At 40.2% G+C, this 22,732-nt stretch overlaps 1 protein-coding gene across 21 annotated transcripts in view; it reads right to left on the bottom strand.

Moving 5' to 3' along the window:
• Positions 1 to 21,860, bottom strand: part of LOC308095000 (NACHT, LRR and PYD domains-containing protein 3-like) — a 59,607-nt gene extending 37,747 nt beyond the window's left edge. For 6 of the 21 annotated variants that reach the window (XM_080441849.1, XM_080441853.1, XM_080441864.1 and 3 more), the window contains exons 1-10: positions 15,707 to 15,796; positions 11,774 to 11,901; positions 9,627 to 9,740; positions 8,683 to 8,796; positions 7,973 to 8,086; positions 5,137 to 5,250; positions 4,433 to 4,546; positions 3,507 to 3,620; positions 2,801 to 2,914; positions 573 to 686 (exon numbers count right to left, since the gene is read on the bottom strand). In XM_080441849.1, the coding sequence (XP_080297975.1) occupies positions 573 to 686; positions 2,801 to 2,914; positions 3,507 to 3,620; positions 4,433 to 4,546; positions 5,137 to 5,250; positions 7,973 to 8,086; positions 8,683 to 8,796; positions 9,627 to 9,740; positions 11,774 to 11,883 (1,022 nt within the window). In that variant the 5' untranslated portion in view covers positions 11,884 to 11,901; positions 15,707 to 15,796. Of the gene's footprint in view, positions 1 to 572; positions 687 to 2,800; positions 2,915 to 3,506; positions 3,621 to 4,432; positions 4,547 to 5,136; positions 5,251 to 7,972; positions 8,087 to 8,682; positions 8,797 to 9,626; positions 9,741 to 11,773; positions 11,902 to 15,706; positions 15,797 to 21,792 lie in introns of those variants that run through there. The other 15 variants (XM_080441855.1, XM_080441858.1, XM_080441861.1 and 12 more) reach the window with 12 other exon arrangements.
• Between the last annotated feature and the right edge of the window lie 872 nt (positions 21,861 to 22,732).

Genomic DNA, 22,732 nt, shown 5'->3' with positions numbered 1-22,732 from the left:
ACGTCCCATTTTACATCTAAAAGGGAAAATGTTTTGAGTTTCGCAGCAACAAGACAACAGAACAAAACAGCAAAATAATAATATTATTAATAATAGAAACACTAACATTTCACAAACAATAGCGTACAATAACAGTTGATAGACACAGTAGTCTAAACATAGTTTACATAGTTTGTTACATAGATAGCACATGCACACAAGCAGCCAGTCTGTATAGTTCAGCTTCACCACTGAACTCCACATTGTGATTTGTACGACTTCATTCACAAACTGCACACAGAGTAACTTATGATCTATAGATAAACTTTGAACATCTCTTAATAAAATGCTGCAGGGTGAGGTGCAGAACCTGGGTGGGGACGTGAGGAGGGTGTCCACCCACCTAGCACCCCTAGTTCCCACGGCTATGGTCATTGTTTTAAAATCTCGTAGTGTGTGCATGTTCAAGATAATCCCATAATCAAGTAGTGTGTGATGCTACCAGAATTCCAAATTGTTTAAGATTTTAAAAATCCTGTAGTGTAAGTGCAGCTTTATAGTGTTGTGTATATTGTATAAGAGGATTCACATACTGTGTGTGTGGAGATCCAGGTTCATTACTGAAGTTAGGAGGGTCAAGTTTAGACCAGTCACTCTTCAAAGACACACAGCTGGGTGTTGGAGACTCTGGTCTGTGGTACAGACTTCTGGAATCATATAAATGTTTCTATAATTATCATGTGAATTCAATTTGTTCAATATGTGTTATTGTTAGTTCCATTTTACATCTACATGGATTAAAGTTCTCAGTCGCCACAACTGATTTAATTCATTCTGAAGCATGTCATTTACAAACTGAACAAACATAGTAACTTACAATCTATAGATACACTTTGACCAGGGAGGATATAACGTTAATAGATGCTATGTCTACTTCTTGAATTTGCATTGGCATTGAGATCCACAGAGGGGGGGCATTCCATACCACAGCCTAGATCCAGAGCAAATGTCAGGCATGATTATCGTCTAGTGCAGGGGTGTCAAACTCATTTTGGGGTTGGGGCCAGATTGGTCAAGTGGTGACTTGAGGTGGGCCGGATCCAGTTGCGGACGCACTTGCGCGCTCACACACACTCAGACACTGCTACTAACTATGCATATCACTTTTAAAAAATGTATTAAGAAGAATAGCTACTTTAATTATTGACATTAAAAACAAACAATGCAATTTGTAATAATAATAATAATAATAATAATAATAATAATAATAATAATAATGATAATGATAATAATAATAATAAACCATTTTAAGTAGAATAATTCAATTTGAAGTTAAACAATACCTGGTAATGTGTGTGGGTGGTTAAATAATTAGATTCATAGAACAACAGTGGTGTAAAGTAACTAATTAAATGTACTCAAGTACTGTACCTAAGTAAAGATTTGACGTATTTTTACTTCACAAGAGTATTTCCAATTTCCAGTACTTTTACTTCTACTCCACTACATCTCAGTCACTGCTGTGACATAACGGTATATCACTTTAACCCTCGTAGGGTCCTCGGGTCCTTTTAACCCGGTTTAACATTTTCAACATGAATTAAAAGTATGTAAACAAATTTGAAACTTCTTCTATTTGCCTTATTTACTGTACTAAACATGTGATATGAAAATGAAATTTTTCATTTTCATGAAAATGAAAATTTTCACCCAGGGCCTTCGGGTCAAAGTGACCCGAAGGCCCTGGGTGTGACTAAAACACGAAGACCCTACGAGGGTTAAAAATGTTTTATGAAGATTAGCTACTTTAATTATTGACATTAAAAACAAACAATGCAATTTGTGATAATAATAATAATAATAATAATAATAATAATAAACCATTTTAAGTAGAATAATTCAATTTGAAGTTAAACAATACCTGGTAATGTGTGTGGGTGGTTAAATTAGATTTATAGAACAACAGTGGTGTAAAGTAACTAATTACATTTACTCAAGTACTGTACCTATTTCCAGTACTTTTACTTCTACTCCACTACATCTCACTTATCATAACTATAATCCATATTTAGATCAGTTATTTAAAACATGTTTATTTATTGTGTAGAATTATTTATTTACTATTGTGTAGTAATATAATACAATATGTCTCAAAACATTAGCATGCCATACAGTTGAATTATTGCAAATTAAATAAATATGATTTCAAGAAATTAAAACTAATATTGAATAGCCTAACAAAAGGCAACACACACACACACACACACACACACACACACACGCACACACACACACACACACACACAGAAAGACTGGTGACGCGAGGTTACACACACACACACACACACACACACACACACACACACACACACACACACACACACACACACACACACACACACACACACACACACACACACACACACACACACACACACATTGTGATTTGTACCACTTCATTCACAACACACAGTAATTTATGATCTATAGATAAACTTTGAACATCTCTTAATAAAATGCTGCAGGGCGAGGTGCAGAACCAACCAACCAATAGATATTCATTCATTTTCAACCTCCTGGGTGGGGACGTGAGGGGGGTGTCCACCCACCCAGCACCCCTAGTTCCCACGGCTATGGTCATTGTTTTAAAATCTCGTAGTGTGTGCATGTTCAAGATAATCCCATAAGATAATCTTATAAGATTCTCCTGTAGTGTGTGATGCTACCAGAATTCCAAATTGTTTAAGAAGATAAAAAAAAAACTGTAGTGTTGAGTACAGCTTTATAGTGTTGTGTATATTGTATAGGAGGATTCACATACTTTGTGTGTGGAGGTCCAGGTTCATTACTGAAGTTAGGAGGGTTAAGTTTAGACCAGTCACTCTTCAAAGACACACAGCTGGGTGTTGGAGACTCTGGTCTGTGGTACAGACTTCTGGAATCATATAAATGTTTCTATAATTATCATGTGAATTCAATTTGTTCAATATGTGTTATTGTTAGTTCCATTTTACATCTACATGGATTAAAGTTCTCAGTCGCCACAACTGATTTCATTCATCCTGAAGCATGTCATTCACCGAAAATAGCTGACCTACAAGCTCAACAACACGTCACAGCGCAATGTGTTGTGAGCCTGTAGATTAGCTTTTCCGGTTATTAGTTATGATTTGTACGACTTCATTTACAAACTGAACAAACATAGTAACTTACAATCTATAGATACACTTTGACCAGGGAGGATATAACGTTAATAGATGCTATGTCTACTTCTTGAATTTGCATTGGCATTGAGATCCACAGAGGGGAGGGGGCATTCCATACCCCAGCATAGATCCAGAGCAAATGTCAGGCATGATTATCGTCTAGTGTGAGCGGTTCAAAGATCCATTCTTAAGCCTCCCAGTTTGCTCTCAGTCATTCGAGACCGTCAATACAATTTTCAAACATGGTTTATATTTATCTGGATCGCTACTGTCCGTTATGCTTTATATTGTTGTGTATATTGTATAGGAGGATTCACATACTCTGTGTGTGGAGGTCCAGGTTCATTACTGAAGTTAGGAGGGATTCTTCTAGACCAGTCACTCTTCATAGACACATAGCTGGGTGTTGGAGACTCTGGTCTGTGGTACGGCCATCTGGAATCATGAAAATGTTTCTATAATTATCATGTAAATGAAGAAGTAAATTGATTCAATATTTGTTATAATTATATAAATATTTATAAGATTTGCACGGGAGTCGCACGCAAATCATATAAATGTTTCTATAATTATCATGTGAATGAAGAGGTCAATTTGTTCAAGATTTGTTATTGTTACGTCCCATTTTTTTTACATCTTAAAGGAAAAATGTTTTGAGTTTTGTCTTTGCAGCAGCAAGACAACAAAACAAAATAGCAAAATGATAATATTATTAATAATAGAAACTAACATTTTACAAACAATATGTACAATAATAGTTTATAGACACAGTAGTCTATACATAGTTTACATAGTTTGTTACATAGATAGCACATGCACACAAGCAGCCAGTCTGTATAGTTCAGCTTCACCACTGAACACCACATTGTGATTTGTACCACTTCATTCACAAACTGCACACACAGTAACTTATGATCTATAGATAAACTTTGAACATCTCTTAATAAAATGCTGCAGGGTGAGGTGTAGAACCAACCAATCAATATTCATTCATTTTCAACCTCCTGGGTGGGGACGTGAGGGGGGTGTCTGCCCCCCCAGCACCCCTAGTTCCCACGGCTATGGTCATTGTTTTAAAATCTCGTAGTGTGTGCATGGTCAAGATAATCCCATAAAATAATCTTATAAGATTCTCCTGTAGTGTGTGATGCTACCAGCATTCCAAATTGTTTAAGATTTAAAAAAAAAACTGTAGGGTGCAGTTTATAGTGTTGTGTATAATGTATAGGAGGATTCAATTCACATACTGTGTGTGTGGAGGTCCAGGTTCATTACTGAAGTCAGGAGGTCTTCTTCTAGACCAGTCACTCTTCAAAGACACACAGCTGGGTGTTGGAGACTCTGGTCTGTGGTACAGACTTCTGGAATCATATAAATGTTTCTATAATTATCATGTGAATTCAATTTGTTCAATATGTGTTATTGTTAGTCCCATTTTACATCTACATGGATTAAAGTTCTCAGTCGCCACAACTGATTTCATTCATTTGGAAGCATGTCTTTCACCGAAAATAGCTGATCTACAAGCTCAACAACACGTCACAGCGCAATGTGTTGTGAGCCTGTAGATTAGCTATTTCCGGTTATTAGTTATGATTTGTACGACTTCATTTACAAACTGAACAAACATAGTAACTTACAATCTATAGATACACTTTGACCAGGGAGCATATAACGTTAATAGATGCTAAATCTACTTCTTTAATTTGCATTGGCATTGAGATCCACAGAGGGGGGGCATTCCATACCCCAGCCTAGATCCAGAGCAAAAGTCAGGCATGATAATCGTCTAGTGTGAGCGGTTCAAAGATACATTCTTAAGCCTCCCAGTTTGCTCTCAGTCATTCGAGACCATCAAGACAATTTTCAAACATGGTTTATCTTTATCTGGATCGCTACTGTCCTTTATGCTTTATATTGTTGTGTATATTGTATAGGAGGATTCATATACTCTGTGTGTGGAGGTCCAGGTTGATTACTGAAGTTAGGAAACCATCCTTTAGACCGGTCACTCTTCATAGACACATAGCTGGGTGTTGGAGACTCTGGTCTGTGGTACAGCCATCTGGAATCATGAAAATGTTTCTATAAGTATCATGTAAATGAAGAAGTAAATTGATTCAACATTTGTTATAATTATAGAAATATTTATAAAATTTGCACGGGAGTCGCACGCAAATCATATAAATGTTTCTATAATTATCATGTGAATGAAGAGGTCAATTTGTTCAAGGTTTGTTATTGTTACGTCCCATTTTACATCTTAAGGGAAAATATTTTTAGTTTCGTCTTTGCATCAACAAGAAAACAGAACAAAATAGCAAAATGATATTATTAATAATAGAAACTAACATTTGACAAACATTACGTACAATAACAGTTCATTGACACAGTAGTCTATACATAGTTTGTTACATAGATAGCACATGCACACAAGCAGCCAGCCTGTATAGTTCAGCTTCACCACTGAACACCACATTGTGATTTGTACCACTTCATTCACAAACTGCACACATAGTAACTTATGATCTATAGATAAACTTTGAACATCTCTTAATAAAATGCTGCAGGGTGAGGTGCAGAACCAACCAATCAATATTCATTCATTTTCAACCTCCTGGTTGGGGACGTGAGGGGGGAGTCCACCCACCCAGCACCCCTAGTTCCCACGGCTATGGTCATTGTTTTAAAATCTCGTAGTGTGTGCATGGTCAAGATAATCCCATAAAATAATCTTATAAGATATATAGTATATTATAACGTATTTCTTCCTTCCATGCACTATAGCTGTGGTGTAAGACAATGTAATTTGATGTAATATTACTTGTTGTATTTTATATTTTCATGAAAATGTTCATATTAATCTACAAGTTCACACAAGTTTTAGAGTTTTAGAATATGTTGTCTATGACAGAACGGTTTGTCATTTTCCTCCCAGATGCTATTCATGTTGACCATTCATTTGTACTGCATTGGTTTACCTGGGTGCTGACGATTGTAAATAAAACACAATTTAATATGATTTTTCTCCCCATCAATGTGTTTCTACCTTTTCTAACTTGGCCTAGAATAGCATTCTAAACCATTCTAACCTGTCACTTTAACAAGAATGCTATTCTAGGCAAAGTTAGAAAAGGTAGAAACACTTGATTGATTGAAAAATCACATTATATTGTATTTATTTACAACCATATGGCAGCACAGAGGTAAACCAATGCAGTGCAAATACATCGTCAACATGACCAGCATCTGGGAGGAAAATGACAAACTGTTCTGTTACAGTGCAAGACTTGGTAATCGTATTGATATAAAAACACTGGCCTACATGTTTTGGCTTGAGTAGGTTACTGTTTGTTATAAAGTCTCAGAGACACCATCAGGCACGCTCCCAAAGCGCGTGCATGAGCGCGCCCCGCAGGCACGTAACGGGAGCGAGGACGCACCTGTCAATCATTAGTGACTCTTTGAAGACGAGCTGTGTCACCGTGCCCAGAGGAGTTTGTTCACCGCGACGGACTATTTCTGTTATTTGTATACTCCTTTCTACCTTCCATCCTTTAACCTGTGTGCGTCATTGAACAACTGTAAGTTGTGCTTTATGTCTGCTATATGTTTCAACGTTATTATGGCTGGTGTATTCTGCTTGGGGTAATTTTGTGCCACTGTTTGATATGCCGTTCTACTGTGGACTGACGGTATTTTGGTTGATTGCTTGGTTAAGTCCTGTTATTATAGTTATATCTACATAATACCTAATCTACCTATATGCCTGATTTACCTATATTTGTCTGGACTAAAAGGGAGTCTGTAATGTGTCTTTACTTTACCTCCAATTACAATTATGTTATTCATCTCTTATGGTTGAACAATGTTTTACGGTCTTTTTAAGGTCTTATCTACATTTAATTACATGAGATGGATTTATCATGAGTACACACACACACACACACACACACACACACACACACACACACACACACACCACACACACACACACACACACACACACACACACACACACACACACACACACACACACACACACACGTGTTGTGTTTATAGGTCATTTTAGTTTGTCCAAATACCTGGACAAGTTCAAATACAGTTTACTACTACGAAATTCCTAATTCCATAATTATCATGTGAATGAAGAGGTCAATTTGTTCAAGATTTGTTATTGTTACGTCCCATTTTTACAAATGTTTTGAGTTTCGCAGCAACAAGACAACAGAACAAAACAACAAAATAATAATATTATTAATAATAGAAACACTAACATTTCACAAACAATAGCGTACAATAACAGTTGATAGACACAGTAGTCTATACATCGTTTATAGATTGTTACATAGATAGCACATGCACACAAGCAGCCAGTCTGTATAGTTCAGCTGCACCACTGAACACCACATTGTGATTTGTACCACTTCATTCACAAACTGCACACATAGTAACTTATGATCTATAGATAAACTTTGAACATCTCTTAATAAAATGCTGCAGGGTGAGGTGTAGAACCAACCAATCAATATTAATTCATTTTCAACCTCCTGGGTGGGGACGTGAGGGGGGTGTCCGCCCCCCCAGCACCCCTAGTTCCCACGGCTATGGTCATTGTTTTAAAATCTCGTAGTGTGTGCATGTTCAAGATAATCCCATAAAATAATCTTATAAGATTCTCCTGTAGTGTGTGATGCTACCAACATTCCAAATTGTTTAAGATTTAAAAAAAAACTGTAGGGTGCAGTTTATAGTGTTGTGTATATTGTATAGGAGGATTCACATACTGTGTGTGTGGAGGTCCAGGTTCATTACTGAAGTCAGGAGGTCTTCTTCTAGACCAGTCACTCTTCAAAGACACACAGCTGGGTGTTGGAGACTCTGGTCTGTGGTACAGACTTCTGGAATCATATAAATGTTTCTATAATTATCATGTGAATTCAATTTGTTCAATATGTGTTATTGTTAGTCCCATTTTACATCTACATGGATTAAAGTTCTCAGTCGCCACAACTGATTTCATTCATTTGGAAGCATGTCTTTCACCGAAAATAGCTGATCTACAATCTCAACAACACGTCACAGCGCAATGTGTTGTGAGCCTGTAGATTAGCTATTTCCGGTTATTAGTTATGATTTGTACGACTTCATTTACAAACTGAACAAACATAGTAACTTACAATCTATAGATACACTTTGACCAGGGAGCATATAACGTTAATAGATGCTATGTCTACTTCTTGAATTTGCATTGGCATTGAGATCCACAGAGGGGGGGGGGGGACATTCCATACCCCAGCCTAGATCCAGAGCAAATGTCAGGCATGATTATAGTCTAGTGTGAGCGGTTCAAAGATCCATTCTTAAGCCTCCCGGTTTGCTCTCAGTCATTCGAGACCGTCAAGACAATTTTCAAACATGGTTTATCTTTATCTGGATCGCTACTGTCCGTTATGCTTTATATTGTTGTGTATATTGTATAGGAGGATTCACATACTCTGTGTGTGGAGGTCCAGGTTCATTACTGAAGTTAGGAACCCATCCTTTAGACTGGTCACTCTTCATAGACACATAGCTGGGTGTTGGAGACTCTGGTCTGTGGTACGGCCATCTGGAATCATGAAAATGTTTCTATAATTATCATGTAAATGAAGAAGTAAATTGATTCAATATTTGTTATAATTATAGAAATATTTATAAGATTTGCACGAGAGTCCCACGCAAATCATATAAATGTTTCTATAATTATCATGTGAATGAAGAGGTCAATTTGTTCAAGATTTTTTAAAGTTACGTCCCATTTTACATCTTAACTCATTGAGTGCCATAGTTATTAATATCTATTTCTGGCCATTACAATTTGTATTCAAATTTAAAATTTAGTAAAACAAAAGTGCTTAGGAAGCGAGATACAGCCTTTTTCAGTTATAAGTTAAACAAGGAGTGGATGGAGATGCATATCTTCAGATAATGATATCTTGAGTTCAGGAAGAAAAAAATGTAAATTTAAAAATGTTTAAAAAGCAGCCAGTCCGTATAGTTCAGCTTCACCACTGAACACCACATTGTGATTTGTACCACTTCATTCACAAACTGCACACACAGTAACTTATGATCTATAAATAAACTTTGAACATCTCTTAATAAAATGCTGCAGGTTGAGGTGCAGAACCAACAAATCAATATTCATTCATTTTCAACCTCCTGGGTGGGGACCTGAGGGGGGTGTCCACCCACCCAGCACCCCTAGTTCCCACGGCAATGGTCATTGTTTTAAAATCTCGTAGTGTGTGCATGGTCAAGATAATCCCATAAAATAATCTTATAAGATTCTCCTGTAGTGTGTGATGCTACCAGAATTCCAAATTGTTTAAGATTGAAAAAAAACCTGTAGTGTGCAGTTTATAGTGTTGTGTATATTGTATAGGAGGATTCACATACTGTGTGTGTGGAGGTCCAGGTTCATTACTGAAGTCAGGAGGGCTTCTTCTAGACCAGTCACTCTTCACAGACACACAGCTTGGTGTTGGAGACTCTGGTCTGTGGTACAGACTTCTGGAATCATATACATGTTTGTGTGAATGAAAAAGACCATTTGTTTTTTTCATTGTCACATTCCATTTTACTTCTAAAAGGGTAACATCTTTTAGTTTCCTCACACAACATTGCAGCAACAAGAATAATAATAATAATAAAATAGCAATAAATATACAGTACAATAACAGGTGATAGACATAATTTACATAGATTGTTGCATACTGTACATGCACACAAGCAGCCATCCTGTCTAGTGCAGCATCACCACTGAACACCACTCTGTGATTTGTACCACTTCATTCACAAACTGCACACATAGTAACTAACAACATATTTGTGACTGGGTACAATGGTTTATGCCGCAAGTGATCATTTTCCATTTTATAATATAAGCTTTCATATGATGTATCATTCATTGAAATTGAACAATATTTAAAGAAGATGTGGTCATTTGAATCTTGTTGAACCTTAAACCTCAAAGCAGAGAAATTGCCCTGCAAAGATCCTAGAGATTTTAACACCTCAGTGGCCCAGAAATGGGTGTGACAATGGGAGGGACAATAGGTACTCAACCCCACCCCTAATCACTCCCCCACCCCTAACCACTCCCCTACAGGAGTGACAGTAGGTTAGCTGTCAACACTATAAACACACTTGACAAGACAGACCTGCTTTTAAATGTCTAAATGTACAGTGAAACAGTACATTAAAAGTAAAGCTCCCGATACTTTTACCCGATACCAAAACAATGACGGCCGCTGGTATTAACATTGCATTGTTAACAGCTGTGCCTCAAAGTTATAACCACTTTGAGTTTCTAACTTGTGGTCATAGTCGCGATACTTTTCAGTTGTGTGGTGGTACTTTTAGATGGATTTTACTGTAACAGAAAGTTCTGTCCACCGTCCAGTCAGAGGGCATGGTTCAGACCGGAGCAGGCTCTGTTATCACAGACGGAGCTAGCGTTATTATTAGCCGTAGCCAGTGTTGCCAGATTCTGCTGGAGAGAAACAAGCAGCCAGGTCTATAAAAATAAGGCCAAAATAAGCAACTAGGGCAGGTCAATCAAACTGTCTAATATTAAATACTGTCTAATATTGTTTTATGTTTTCCCAAAGATTTTCATGCCAAGAGGACCCCTCTTGCCCCTCAATATGTACAATCTACTTTACAGAAAAACAATACCAAAGTCGCTTATAATAAACGGATTTGGCAACACTGGTCAAAGCCTCATTTATGCTCCTTATGCACGACGGTGTCGCACGCTGAAAACAGCAGATCTACAAGCTCACAACGCGTCCAGACGTGACCCGTTGTGATCTGCTGTTTTTTGGAGTATGAGTCGGTGCTAATACAGGGAAAGAGGACAGGAGAGCTGATTAGCGTTAGAAGGAGTTCTCCTTAACGTTATGGTACTGTCGTTCCTTTCTCCTCACACCCGCGGTAGCGCAGGCTGCTCGTCTTTAGTAAAAAAAATAAAAAATAATACACTTTCGCTACTGACCAAAACAAAGACGGTTTTGTGGAGTTGAAAGCCTTGCTGTGTGTTTACTAACAGAAACACGTTGTACTTATGGGGGCTGTACTAGAGAGAGAAACCGGAGAACAAAGCCTAGCCAGGACCAATCGAAACCACTCTATGCAAATCTCGGCAGAGTATCTCTCCACCCCCCTCTCCACACGCAAAGTAACACAGAGACTTGCTCTAAGCTGCCTAGTAGAGCATACTTTGCCCTACAAATGTAACCATTTAATGATTCTCCCACGACTATATTTTGCAATAGAAACCTTCTTTAACATTCGAACTGTTTTAATATGAAAAAAAAACGAAAAACACACAAAAAAAAAAGAGCTAAATTCTCATTTTTACTCTGTTTCCACAAAAGCGACTTGGGGAAGGTTTCATTGTATTCAGTCACATTTATAGATATAACAGGGATGATACAACATGATTAGATGCTATGTTTTGTTTTTGTAATTAATGTAACTTAGCATGAGATCACGTTGTTGTGTTAGTGTTGTGTATATATAGTAAAGGAGGATTGACATACTTTGTATGTGGAGGTCCAGGTTCATCACTCTTAGACACAGATGGAGGCTCTGGTCTGTGGATGAGCTGTTTGTCAGTTCCCTCCTCCTCTCTCTCCTCACAATGACTCATCTTTGGTCTTTATTAAACCTGTCAAGATTACAGTGAAAATAGACCAGAAAACAGTAAATGTTTGCTTCATATACACAAAGTGCACGCACGCGCACGCACACACACACACACACACACACACACACACACACACACACACACACACACACACACACACACACACACACACACACACACACACACACACACACACACACACACACACACACACACACACACACACACACAGGGAAGTGCAGAGAATGTTAGAGGGACAGAGGTTGACATTTCTAAAAGGGCACTTGTGGTGAAAATAGCCAATCTAGAAGCTCACAACGCATCACACTGCGACGCGCTGTGAGCTTGTAGATCGGCTATTTTTGGTGTCTGACACACCGCTCTCAACTAAGTATAATCAAGCCTTTACTGGAGATGCAGTGCACAGCGTTGATTTATACACTGAGGACAAACCATTTAATTGAATAAAATGCTGCATTAAAGAGAGTTCAGAAAAGGCAATCATCTTGAGCATCAGTCTGGCAATGCCAGGCTAGCCTTCTGGTACAGTAATGGAGAAAGGTAGCCTGGGATCCAGCCTGCTTCACTACGTTCTCACTTGGTTTCTCAGTCTGGAAAGCCTCCAAGGGAGGCGGGACATGCCATACTGCTGGAATCGAGCCGTGGCTTCTGATTGGTCTGTGGTGCGGGGCGGGACAAAAAAAAAAACAGTGTGATTCGTGCTTCGTTTGAACAACATCCAATCAGCAACGACGTTGCCTACGTAACATATGTAGTTCCAGTGTAGTTCTGCAAAACCAGTCAAATAGGAGCTTCTTTCCAGACTGAGAAACGTAGTGAAGCAGCTAGATCCCAGGCTAGGAGAAAGGAGACATTTAGCATTTCTTTCACCCTAGTAAAAGCTACATTTATGGTCTGGAGAGAGAGGACACTTTTTACAGAGAGGTAAAAGGGGAGGGGCTAAAGCCCCCTTTGATGTCCATGTGTGCACGTGCCTGCACAGCTACACACACAGTCACGTGCACAGACTGTGCACTATGCTTTACTCTCCTACTGTTCCTACACCACCCCTACTGCTAATATACATGTGGTTCCTCTGGTTTCCTGTCAATCAGCAGGTGATTGGTCCTGAACACTCACAGTACTGATGCTTTTTATTGTATTCATCTAAACCAGAAATGAACATAGAGCTGGGATACCAGCTCAATGCAGTTAACTAGCGCACACACACACACACACACAAACACACGAATAATTGGGATCAACATTATAAATGACCCACAGCCCTGGAAGACCCTCTGGGCCAGCAGAACGCATCTTCCACTTGGGCCAGGCAACTTAAAGTATAATTTAAAAATAAGCCACTTAAATTCCTTAGCTGTCAGTTTGCCCCCGGTGTTCCAAAATGGACATTAGAGCCAACAGAAGCATCATGTGACTGTCAACAACACTACTGCTCTGATACCAGCATGTAGGCTACCGTTAGCTTGTTAGCTTAAATAAACACTGTTCAACAACACTACTGCTCTGACAGCAGCATGCAAGCTACCGTTAGCTTAAATAAACACTGTTCAACAACACTACTGCTCTGACAGCAGCATGTAGGCTACCATTAGCTTGTTAGCTTAAATAAACACTGTTCAACAACACTACTGCTCTGACAGCAGCATGCAGGCTACCGTTAGCTTAAATAAACACTGTTCAACAACACTACTGCTCTGACAGCAGCATGCAGGCTACCGTTAGCTTAAATAAACACTGTTCAACAACACTACTGCTCTGACAGCAGCATGTAGGCTACCGTTAGCTTGTTAGCTTAAATAAACACTGTTCAACAACACTACTGCTCTGACAGCAGCATGTAGGCTACCGTTAGCTTGTTAGCTTAAACACTGTTCAACAGCACTACTGCTCTGACAGCAGCAGGTAGGCTACCGTTAGCTTGTTAGCTTAAATAAACACTGTTCAACAACACTACTGTTCTGACAGCAGCATTTAGGCTACCGTTAGCTTGTTAGCTTAAACACTGTTCAACAACACTACTGCTCTGACAGCAGCATGTAGGCTACCGTTAGCTTGTTAGCTTAAACACTGTTCAACAACACTACTGCTCTGACAGCAGCATGTAGGCTACCGTTAGCTTGTTAGCTTAAACACTGTTCAACAACACTACTGCTCTGACAGCAGCATGTAGGCTACCGTTAGCTTGTTAGCTTAAACACTGTTCAACAACACTACTGCTCTGACAGCAGCATGCAGGCTACCGTTAGCTTGTTAGCTTAAACACTGTTCAACAACACTACTGCTCTGACAGCAGCATGTAGGCTACCGTTAGCTTGTTAGCTTAAACACTGTTCAAACATGTTTATGTGGCTCTATTTCAATTGAAAGGATTCTAATGCTGGAACATTGAGGGCCCTATTTTGCACTTCTTATGTACCAGGTCTTCTGACTTAACTTAAGACCTAGAGGCGTTGCCAATGCTGTTTAGCCACTCAAAATAGAGTCACAGCATTGGCCACGCCTCCAGGTCTTAAGTCAGAAGACCTTGTACTTAAAGGGATATTTCACTTTACCAAATAAAATGGGTAATTGTATTGTCTAGTCAGGCTTTTGGCTGTTGGGAGTTTTACGTGATTCACCATTTAGATATTTTATATTCATTTTATCAGACAAGCCCCTTCCTATACAAACCCATTGTAACTTTTTCACTTTTTGATGAATGTAACATGTTAAAATTGTTTGAAGTTACAAAGGGTTTGTATAGGAAGGGGGCGTGTCTGATAAAATTTATATCAAATATCTAAATAGTGAATCAAGCAACTTAAAACTGTCTGGGGGCCTCACTAAAGCTTAAGTAGACGATAAAATGACCCAAATATTTTTTTGAATGTGAAATATCCCTCTAATACACGCAAAATATGTCACATGTAATGCAGCTTCCGAACAAATATTTATATAAATGATTTTAAGCCTGGAACCAAGCCATCCAGGCTCCTGGTGAATCATGACCATAAAGCATTTGATTCTGTAAAAAATATATTTAAAAACCAAAAAAATACATAGGCCTACTATTAAATATAAATACTATAAAATAATAAAACTCGGCTGATATTTAGTACATCAGTGCTGCTCAAACCTTTTCATGTCAACGACCCCCAAATTGTATTTGGCCACAGACCCCCATCTCAAAATATGTTGTTCCAGGGACCCCCCAGAAGCAAAAAAGTTAGTTGAAAATGTTTGTTTTAAAATATATATATAAATTCAAAGATTTGCAAAAATGTTCATAATTTTTCAAAAACAGCAGATCTACAGGCTCATATGAGCTATGAGCTTGTAGATCAGCTTTTTATGAAAAATCCTGACACACACATTCGTGTATCATCATAGCTAAAATGTCAAGGAGACCAAACGTCTTGAGTAATGTAAGTAACTGTGGAAATCATGTCCGGAGGGTTAGGGTGATGAAACACCTAACTGTGTCGGCAGCACCCAGCACCCAGCACCCATCACCCATCACCCCGCTGAGGAAGAGAACATTTACAGCAGCACCCCATCACCCCCCATTATCACCCCCCACCAAGCCTGGGGGGGGGGCAAACATTTTCAGCCCCAAGCGCACCAGGAAACCACAAACGGTTAAACCCCATCACCCCCCCCCCCATCACAGCCAAACATTTCCAGCAGCCCCAAGCGCACCTAAAACCCAGGAAACCACAAACGGTTAATTCGGCCTTTAACAAGATCTGTCTGATACATGTTGGTGTTGATATGATGAGAGAGAGAGAAGAGGAGAGAGAGAGAGAGAGATAGATACACTTACCCTATATTAATCTTTAGGGTTTAACACGATGTCACAAATCAAAATGGAGTCCATGCTGTTCAGCTCTCTGTGATGTTGTGTCAAAATGGTTGACGGTGCATTAACACATAAAGTTCTATCATAGTGGGAGTGTCTACAGTTACAGCGTACATGGCGTGTGACATGGGGACACACGTACACACACACACACGCACACACACACACACACACATACAATCTAATACTTGTTTGTGATAACATACAAAGCAAAATCACACTAATGTGAGGTGGATCTAAAATAAATGATCAAAGCTTTAAAAAGTTAGCAGATTAAATCTCTTATAAACATGGATTATTAGAAGAACTGGATGAGGTGTGGGAAATGGCAGCCTATTGATTTCAATGAAATGTGCTTGCCTTCATATTGTAGATCTATTTTCCTTTCAATGTGCATCAGATTGATGCATTTATCTTTATATTGTGCTACAGTCTCACAAAAGCCAGACTGAAACACTAAAAGGGCAGAGAATCATGTCATTAGCTTATATCAATACAAAGGCAGGTGATAAAGTCACTGAATATAAACTATAGTGAATGCAGGAAGCTTTGCTCTTGTTCTATGTTTCCTAAAGATGGAGATAACAGCAGTACTGGTGCTTCAGAGCCCAGTGCACAGAGCTACTGGCAGCTACAGAGAAAACTGTCTGCAGTAAAAACTCATTGCTATAAGATCAATTTATTTGCATATTCCTAGAGAGTTCATTATTAAGCAGTAAATTGTATTCATTATTATTAACAGCCTCTGTGGGTTCAGAGAAAACTAATGGAGACTGAACCTCCTAAATCTAGGTGGTTTAGTCAAATGATCTTCCAATTGATTTGTAAAGTATTCAATATGTTGCCTTTTATAGACAGCCTTACAGAAACACAGTAAATAAATAGTACTATAAATACAGTAAAATACCAGTTACACAGTTATAATGACATTCCATAGTTTGTTGCATTCAAGGATCAACATTATAAATGGCCTAAAGCCCTGGAGGTCCTATTTAAACCCTCTGGGCTGACAAAATGTACAGTATCTTGCTTGGGCCAGGCACCAAAACAAATCATAACACTGATCATTTGAATGCTATTCACATTCCTGATTTGTCAGTTTGCCCCCGGTGTTCCAACATGGACATTACAACCAACAGAAGCATGACTGTCAACAACACTACTGCTCTGACAGCAGCATGCAGGCTACCGTTAGCTTGTTAGCTTAAACACTGTTCAACAATACTACTGCTCTGACAGCAGCATGCAGGCTACCGTTAGCTTGTTAGCTTAAACACTGTGCAACAACACTACTGCTCTGACAGCAGCATGTAGGCTACCGCTAGCTTGTTAGCTTAAACACTGTTCAACAACACTAAACTCTGACAGCAGCAGGGAGGCTACTGTTAGCTTATTAGCTTAAACAATGTTTAACAACACTACTACTCTGACAGCAGCATGTAGGCTATCTTTAGCTTGTTAGCTTAAACACTGTTCAACAACACTACTGCTCTGACAGCAGCATGTAGGCTACCATTAGCTTGTTAGCTTAAACACTGTTCAACAACACTACTGCTTTAACAGCAGCATTTAGGCTACCGTTAGCTTGTTAAGTTAAACACTGTTCAACAACACTACTGCTCTGACAGCAGCATGTAGGCTACCGTTAGCTTGTTAGCTTAAACACTGTTCAGCAGCATGTAGGCTAATGTTAGCTTGTTAGCTTAAACACTGTTCAACAACAATACTGATCTGACAGCAGCATGTAGGCTACCATTAGCTTGTTAGCTTAAACACTGTTCAACAACACTACTGCTTTAACAGCACTATGTAGGCTACCGTTAGCTTGTTAAGTTAAACACTGTTCAACAACACTACTGCTCTGACAGCAGCATTTAACCTACCTTTAACTTGTTAGCTTAAACACTGTTCAACAACACTACTGCTCTGACAGCAGCATGTAGGCTACCGTTAGCTTGTTAGCTTAAACACTGTTCAACAACACTACTGCTCTGACAGCAGCATATAGGCTACCGTTAGCTTGTTATCTTAAACACTGTTCAGCAGCATGTAGGCTACCGTTAGCTTGTTAGCTTAAACACTGTTCAACAACAATACTGCTCTGACAGCAGCATGTAGGCTACGGTTAGCTTGTTTTGTTTTTTCCTTTACATTTTTATCCCACGATTTTGTAACCCCTATTTTTTAACCCAGTGCCAATGTCTAAGCGTGTAATCCTGGGCACAACCTTCCCTTTGCCAACCTAGGGAGGCCGGGGCCGAGCTCATGCTTCCTTCAATGCATGAGAGCCAACTGACCTTCTTATCACCTGACAGGGGAGAGTTTCCCTGGTTGGACGTAGCGTGTGGAAGGAACCTGTATTCCAACCAGTTCCCTACCCCTCCATCAGGCGCCCCGGCTGGCCAGGGGGAGGCAGTATAGTGACCAGGATTACTGCATGTTTATTGTGAGGGTGCCTACCCTAGGAGACACGGGGAGAACATGCAAACTCCACACAGAAAAGGCCCTTTCGCCAACCCCACCTAGGGTGTGGGCACTGATGACGCGGAGGAGAGAACACGCCCCCAGCGCCCCCTGCGGGAATCGAACCCAGGACCTTCTAGCTGTGAGGCGACAGCGCTACCGACTGCGCCACCGTGCCCCCATCTACCATTAGCTTGTTAAGTTAAACACTGTTCAACAACACTACTGCTCTGACAGCAGCATATAGGCTACCGTTAGCTTGTTAAGTTAAACACTGTTCAACACCACTACTGCTCTGACAGCAGCATTTAGGCTACCGTTAGCTTGTTAGCTTAAACACTGTTCAACAACACTACTACTCTGACAGCAGCATTTAGGCTACCGTTAGCTTGTTAGCTTAAACACTGTTCAACAACACTACTGCTCTGACAGCAGCATGTAGGCTACCGTTAGCTTGTTAGCTTAAACACTGTTCAGCAGCATGTAGGCTACCGTTAGCTTGTTAGCTTAAACACTGTTCAACAACACTACTGCTCTGACAGCAGCATATAGGCTACCGTTAGCTTGCTAGCTTAAACACTGTTCAGCAGCATGTAGGCTACCGTTAGCTTGTTAGCTTAAACACTGTTCAACAACAATACTGCTCTGACAGCAGCATGTAGGCTACCATTAGCTTGTTAGCTTAAACACTGTTCAACAACACTACTGCTTTAACAGCACTATGTAGGCTACCGTTAGCTTGTTAAGTTAAACACTGTTCAACAACACTACTGCTCTGACAGCAGCATTTAGCCTACCTTTAACTTGTTAGCTTAAACACTGTTCAACAACACTACTGCTCTGACAGCAGCATGTAGGCTACCGTTAGCTTGTTAGCTTAAACACTGTTCAACAACACTACTGCTCTGACAGCAGCATATAGGCTACCGTTAGCTTGTTATCTTAAACACTGTTCAGCAGCATGTAGGCTACCGTTAGCTTGTTAGCTTAAACACTGTTCAACAACAATACTGCTCTGACAGCAGCATGTAGGCTACCGTTAGCTTGTTTTGTTTTTTCCTTTACATTTGTATCCCACGATTTTGTAACCCCTATTTTTTAACCCAGTGCCAATGTCTAAGCGTGTAATCCTGGGCAAAACCTTCCCTTTGCCAACCTAGGGAGGCCGGGGCCGAGCTCATGCTTCCTTCAATGCATGAGAGCCAACTGACCTTCTTATCACCTGACAGGGGAGAGTTTCCCTGGTTGGACGTAGCGTGTGGAAGGAACCTGTATTCCAACCAGTTCCCTACCCCTCCATCAGGCGCCCCGGCTGGCCAGGGGGAGGCAGTATAGTGAGCAGGATTACTGCATGTTTATTGTGAGGGTGCCTACCCTAGGAGACACGGGGAGAACATGCAAACTCCACACAGAAAAGGCCCTTTCGCCAACCCCACCTAGGGTGTGGGCACTGATGACGCGGAGGAGAGAACACGCCCCCAGCGCCCCCTGCGGGAATCGAACCCAGGACCTTCTAGCTGTGAGGCGACAGCGCTACCGACTGCGCCACCGTGCCCCCATCTACCGTTAGCTTGTTACGTTAAACACTGTTCAACAACACTACTGCTCTGACAGCAGCATATAGGCTACCGTTAGCTTGTTAAGTTAAACACTGTTCAACACCACTACTGCTCTGACAGCAGCATTTAGGCTACCGTTAGCTTGTTAGCTTAAACACTGTTCAACAACACTACTGCTCTGACAGCAGCATTTAGGCTACCGTTAGCTTGTTAGCTTAAACACTGTTCAACAACACTAATGCTCTGACAGCAGCATGTAGCTACCGTTAGCTTGTTAGCTTAAACACTGTTCAGCAGCATGTAGGCTACCGTTAGCTTGTTAGCTTAAACACTGTTCAACAACACTACTGCTCTGACAGCAGCATATAGGCTACCGTTAGCTTGCTAGCTTAAACACTGTTCAGCAGCATCTAGGCTACCGTTAGCTTGTTAGCTTAAACACTGTTCAACAACAATACTGCTCTGACAGCAGCATGTAGGCTACCGTTAGCTTATTAGCTTAAACACTGTTCAAACATGTTTAAAGCTAAACTGTGTGGCTGCATTTCAACTGAAAGGATTCCAACACTGGGACATTGACGGTCCTATTTTGCTCGTCTACCAGGTCTTATGACTTAACTTAACACCTGGAGGCGTGGCCAATGCTGTTTGGCCACTCAATATAAAGACACAACATTGGCCACGCCTCCAGGTTTTAAGTTAAGTCATAAGACTTGGTACTTAATACGCTCCAAATAGGGCCCACAGAGTGTGAACACGTGACATGTAATGAAACATCTGTGATACATGGGATATACGTAAAAGCAGAGTCATGCACTGTGTCCACTATGTACATGAAGCTCAATTTAGACTCTTTTAGGCCATTTGGTTCTCAAACTTTTACATTTCCCCCATAACTCTGAGAGTGTACAAATGGAACCTTTTGGTTCCATTTGTACACTCTCAGAGTTACACACCCGTAAGGGTCCATTTAAACCCCCTCAAGGTCCCTGGACCACACTTTGAGACCCTCTGGTGTAACAGAGTGTTTCCAGTGAGTCAACACCCTGACTCTGTTTGACCAGAATGGAACACAACCTTAATTACCATCTGTGAAGGAAGTAAGGAAGAGGCCCAATGCATTTCCAATAGGGCGGCCATTTTGTGGTGCCACAGATAGAAAACCCACATTATTTTTCCGAAAAAATGTATATCAATTATTTTAAGCCTGGAACCAAGCCATCCAGACTGGTGAATCATGATCATAATAAAACATTTCATTCTGTAAAAAAAATACATTGAAAACCACAAAAACTAATTGTATACTATTAAATATAATATAATTAAAAATCCAAATATTTTTCCAACAGATAATATATAAATTCCAGTATAAAATAACAATACTCAGCAATGTTTTCAAACATAGCAGATCTACAAGCTGATGAGCTTGTAGATCTACTATTTTTGAAAAGTCGTGACACACAGACTCATATATCAAAGCTAAAATCTAAAATGACGAAGATGCTTTCCCGGTTTAATGGGTTAAAGAACAGGCTTTAGAGGATGCAGACCGGTGGGGGGGGGGGGGGGGGGGGGGAAACACCTTGAGTATTATAAGTAACTGTGAAATAAATCATGTCTGGAGGGTTAGGGTGATGAAACAGCAACTGCGGCGGCAGCACCCATCACCCATCACCCTGCTGAGGAAGTGAACATTACAGCCACAGTGCCCCCCCCCCCCCAACAAGCCTGGGGGGGGCGCCCCAAGCGCAGGAAACCACAAACGGTTAATTCGGCCTTTAACAGGATCTGTCTGATACATGTTGGTGTTGATATGATGAGAGAGAGAGAGAGAGAGAGAGAGAGAGAGAGCGAGAGAGAGAGCGAGAGCGAGAGAGCGAGAGCGAGGGGTAATAAGTAAGAAGTGATACTTCATTGTTTCCATGTTAACCTTTTATAGCCAAGTTATAGTATAAAGACCCAACAATCAACTATATAATACCAGACTAGAGACATTAGTTATAGTATATATTGATCAATTACACTTACCCTATATTAATCTCTAAGGTTTAACGCGATGTCACAAATCAAAATGGAGTCCATGCTGTTCAGCTCTCTGTGATGTTGTGTCAAAATGGTTGACGGTGTATTAACACATAAAGTTCTATCATAGTGGGAGTGGCTACAGTTACAGCGTACATGGAGTGTGACATGGGGACACGCACACGCACACGCACACACACACACACACACACACACACACACACACACACACACACACGGTGGTGTTGTGTAACACATGCTTTCCAGTCTGTTTTTTTTTTTTGTCTGTCTGTAAAAATAAAATACAATATTATGTTTGAACACCACATCTCTTATGGGGGTCCCTGCATGGCAAAAACATATTTTCAAAAGGGCTCCTTCACCAAATAAACATATTAATTCGGGGGTCCTTATGATAAAGTTTGAAACACTCATTTGCACACATGAACACGCACTCAGACCGTGTGCATGTGCGTGTGTGTGTGTGGGGGGGTTGTCACTGAACCAGACTGACATCCTGTGAAGATGGAGTGATGTCACTGACTGTAGGAGGAGCTAGGAGGCTGCTTGTCACAGACATCTGTTTGACAAGAACATGATATTATGTCACATGAGCTGGACTGACAGCTAATCTCTGCTCCACCAACAGCCATGACAGATTCTGATAAATTAAAACTTAAAAGTGTATTAGATCCAGCAAACTGGTGCTGTGGGAACCAACACATGGGCACCGGTCAAGAGGACGCCCCACACTAACATATGTGGACACGCTCAAGAAGGATGCAGGAGCCCATAGCACCAATGAGCTGGCCAGATGTATGGAGAGTCGGGATGACTGGAAGCAACGATGAAGGGCTTGTCTGAGGACGACCTAGAGAGATCTAATATTACACTTAAGGGCCTTATTACAGAGACTAGAGTACAGTGAGGAGAGAGAGAGAGAGAG

This window comes from Gymnoscopelus braueri, assembly GCF_963280865.1.
Source record: "Gymnoscopelus braueri genome assembly, chromosome: 11".
In the NCBI taxonomy this organism is placed as follows: domain Eukaryota; kingdom Metazoa; phylum Chordata; class Actinopteri; order Myctophiformes; family Myctophidae; genus Gymnoscopelus; species Gymnoscopelus braueri.
Note: the sequence above shows the minus strand (reverse complement) of the source record. Positions and strands in the feature narration are given on the sequence as shown.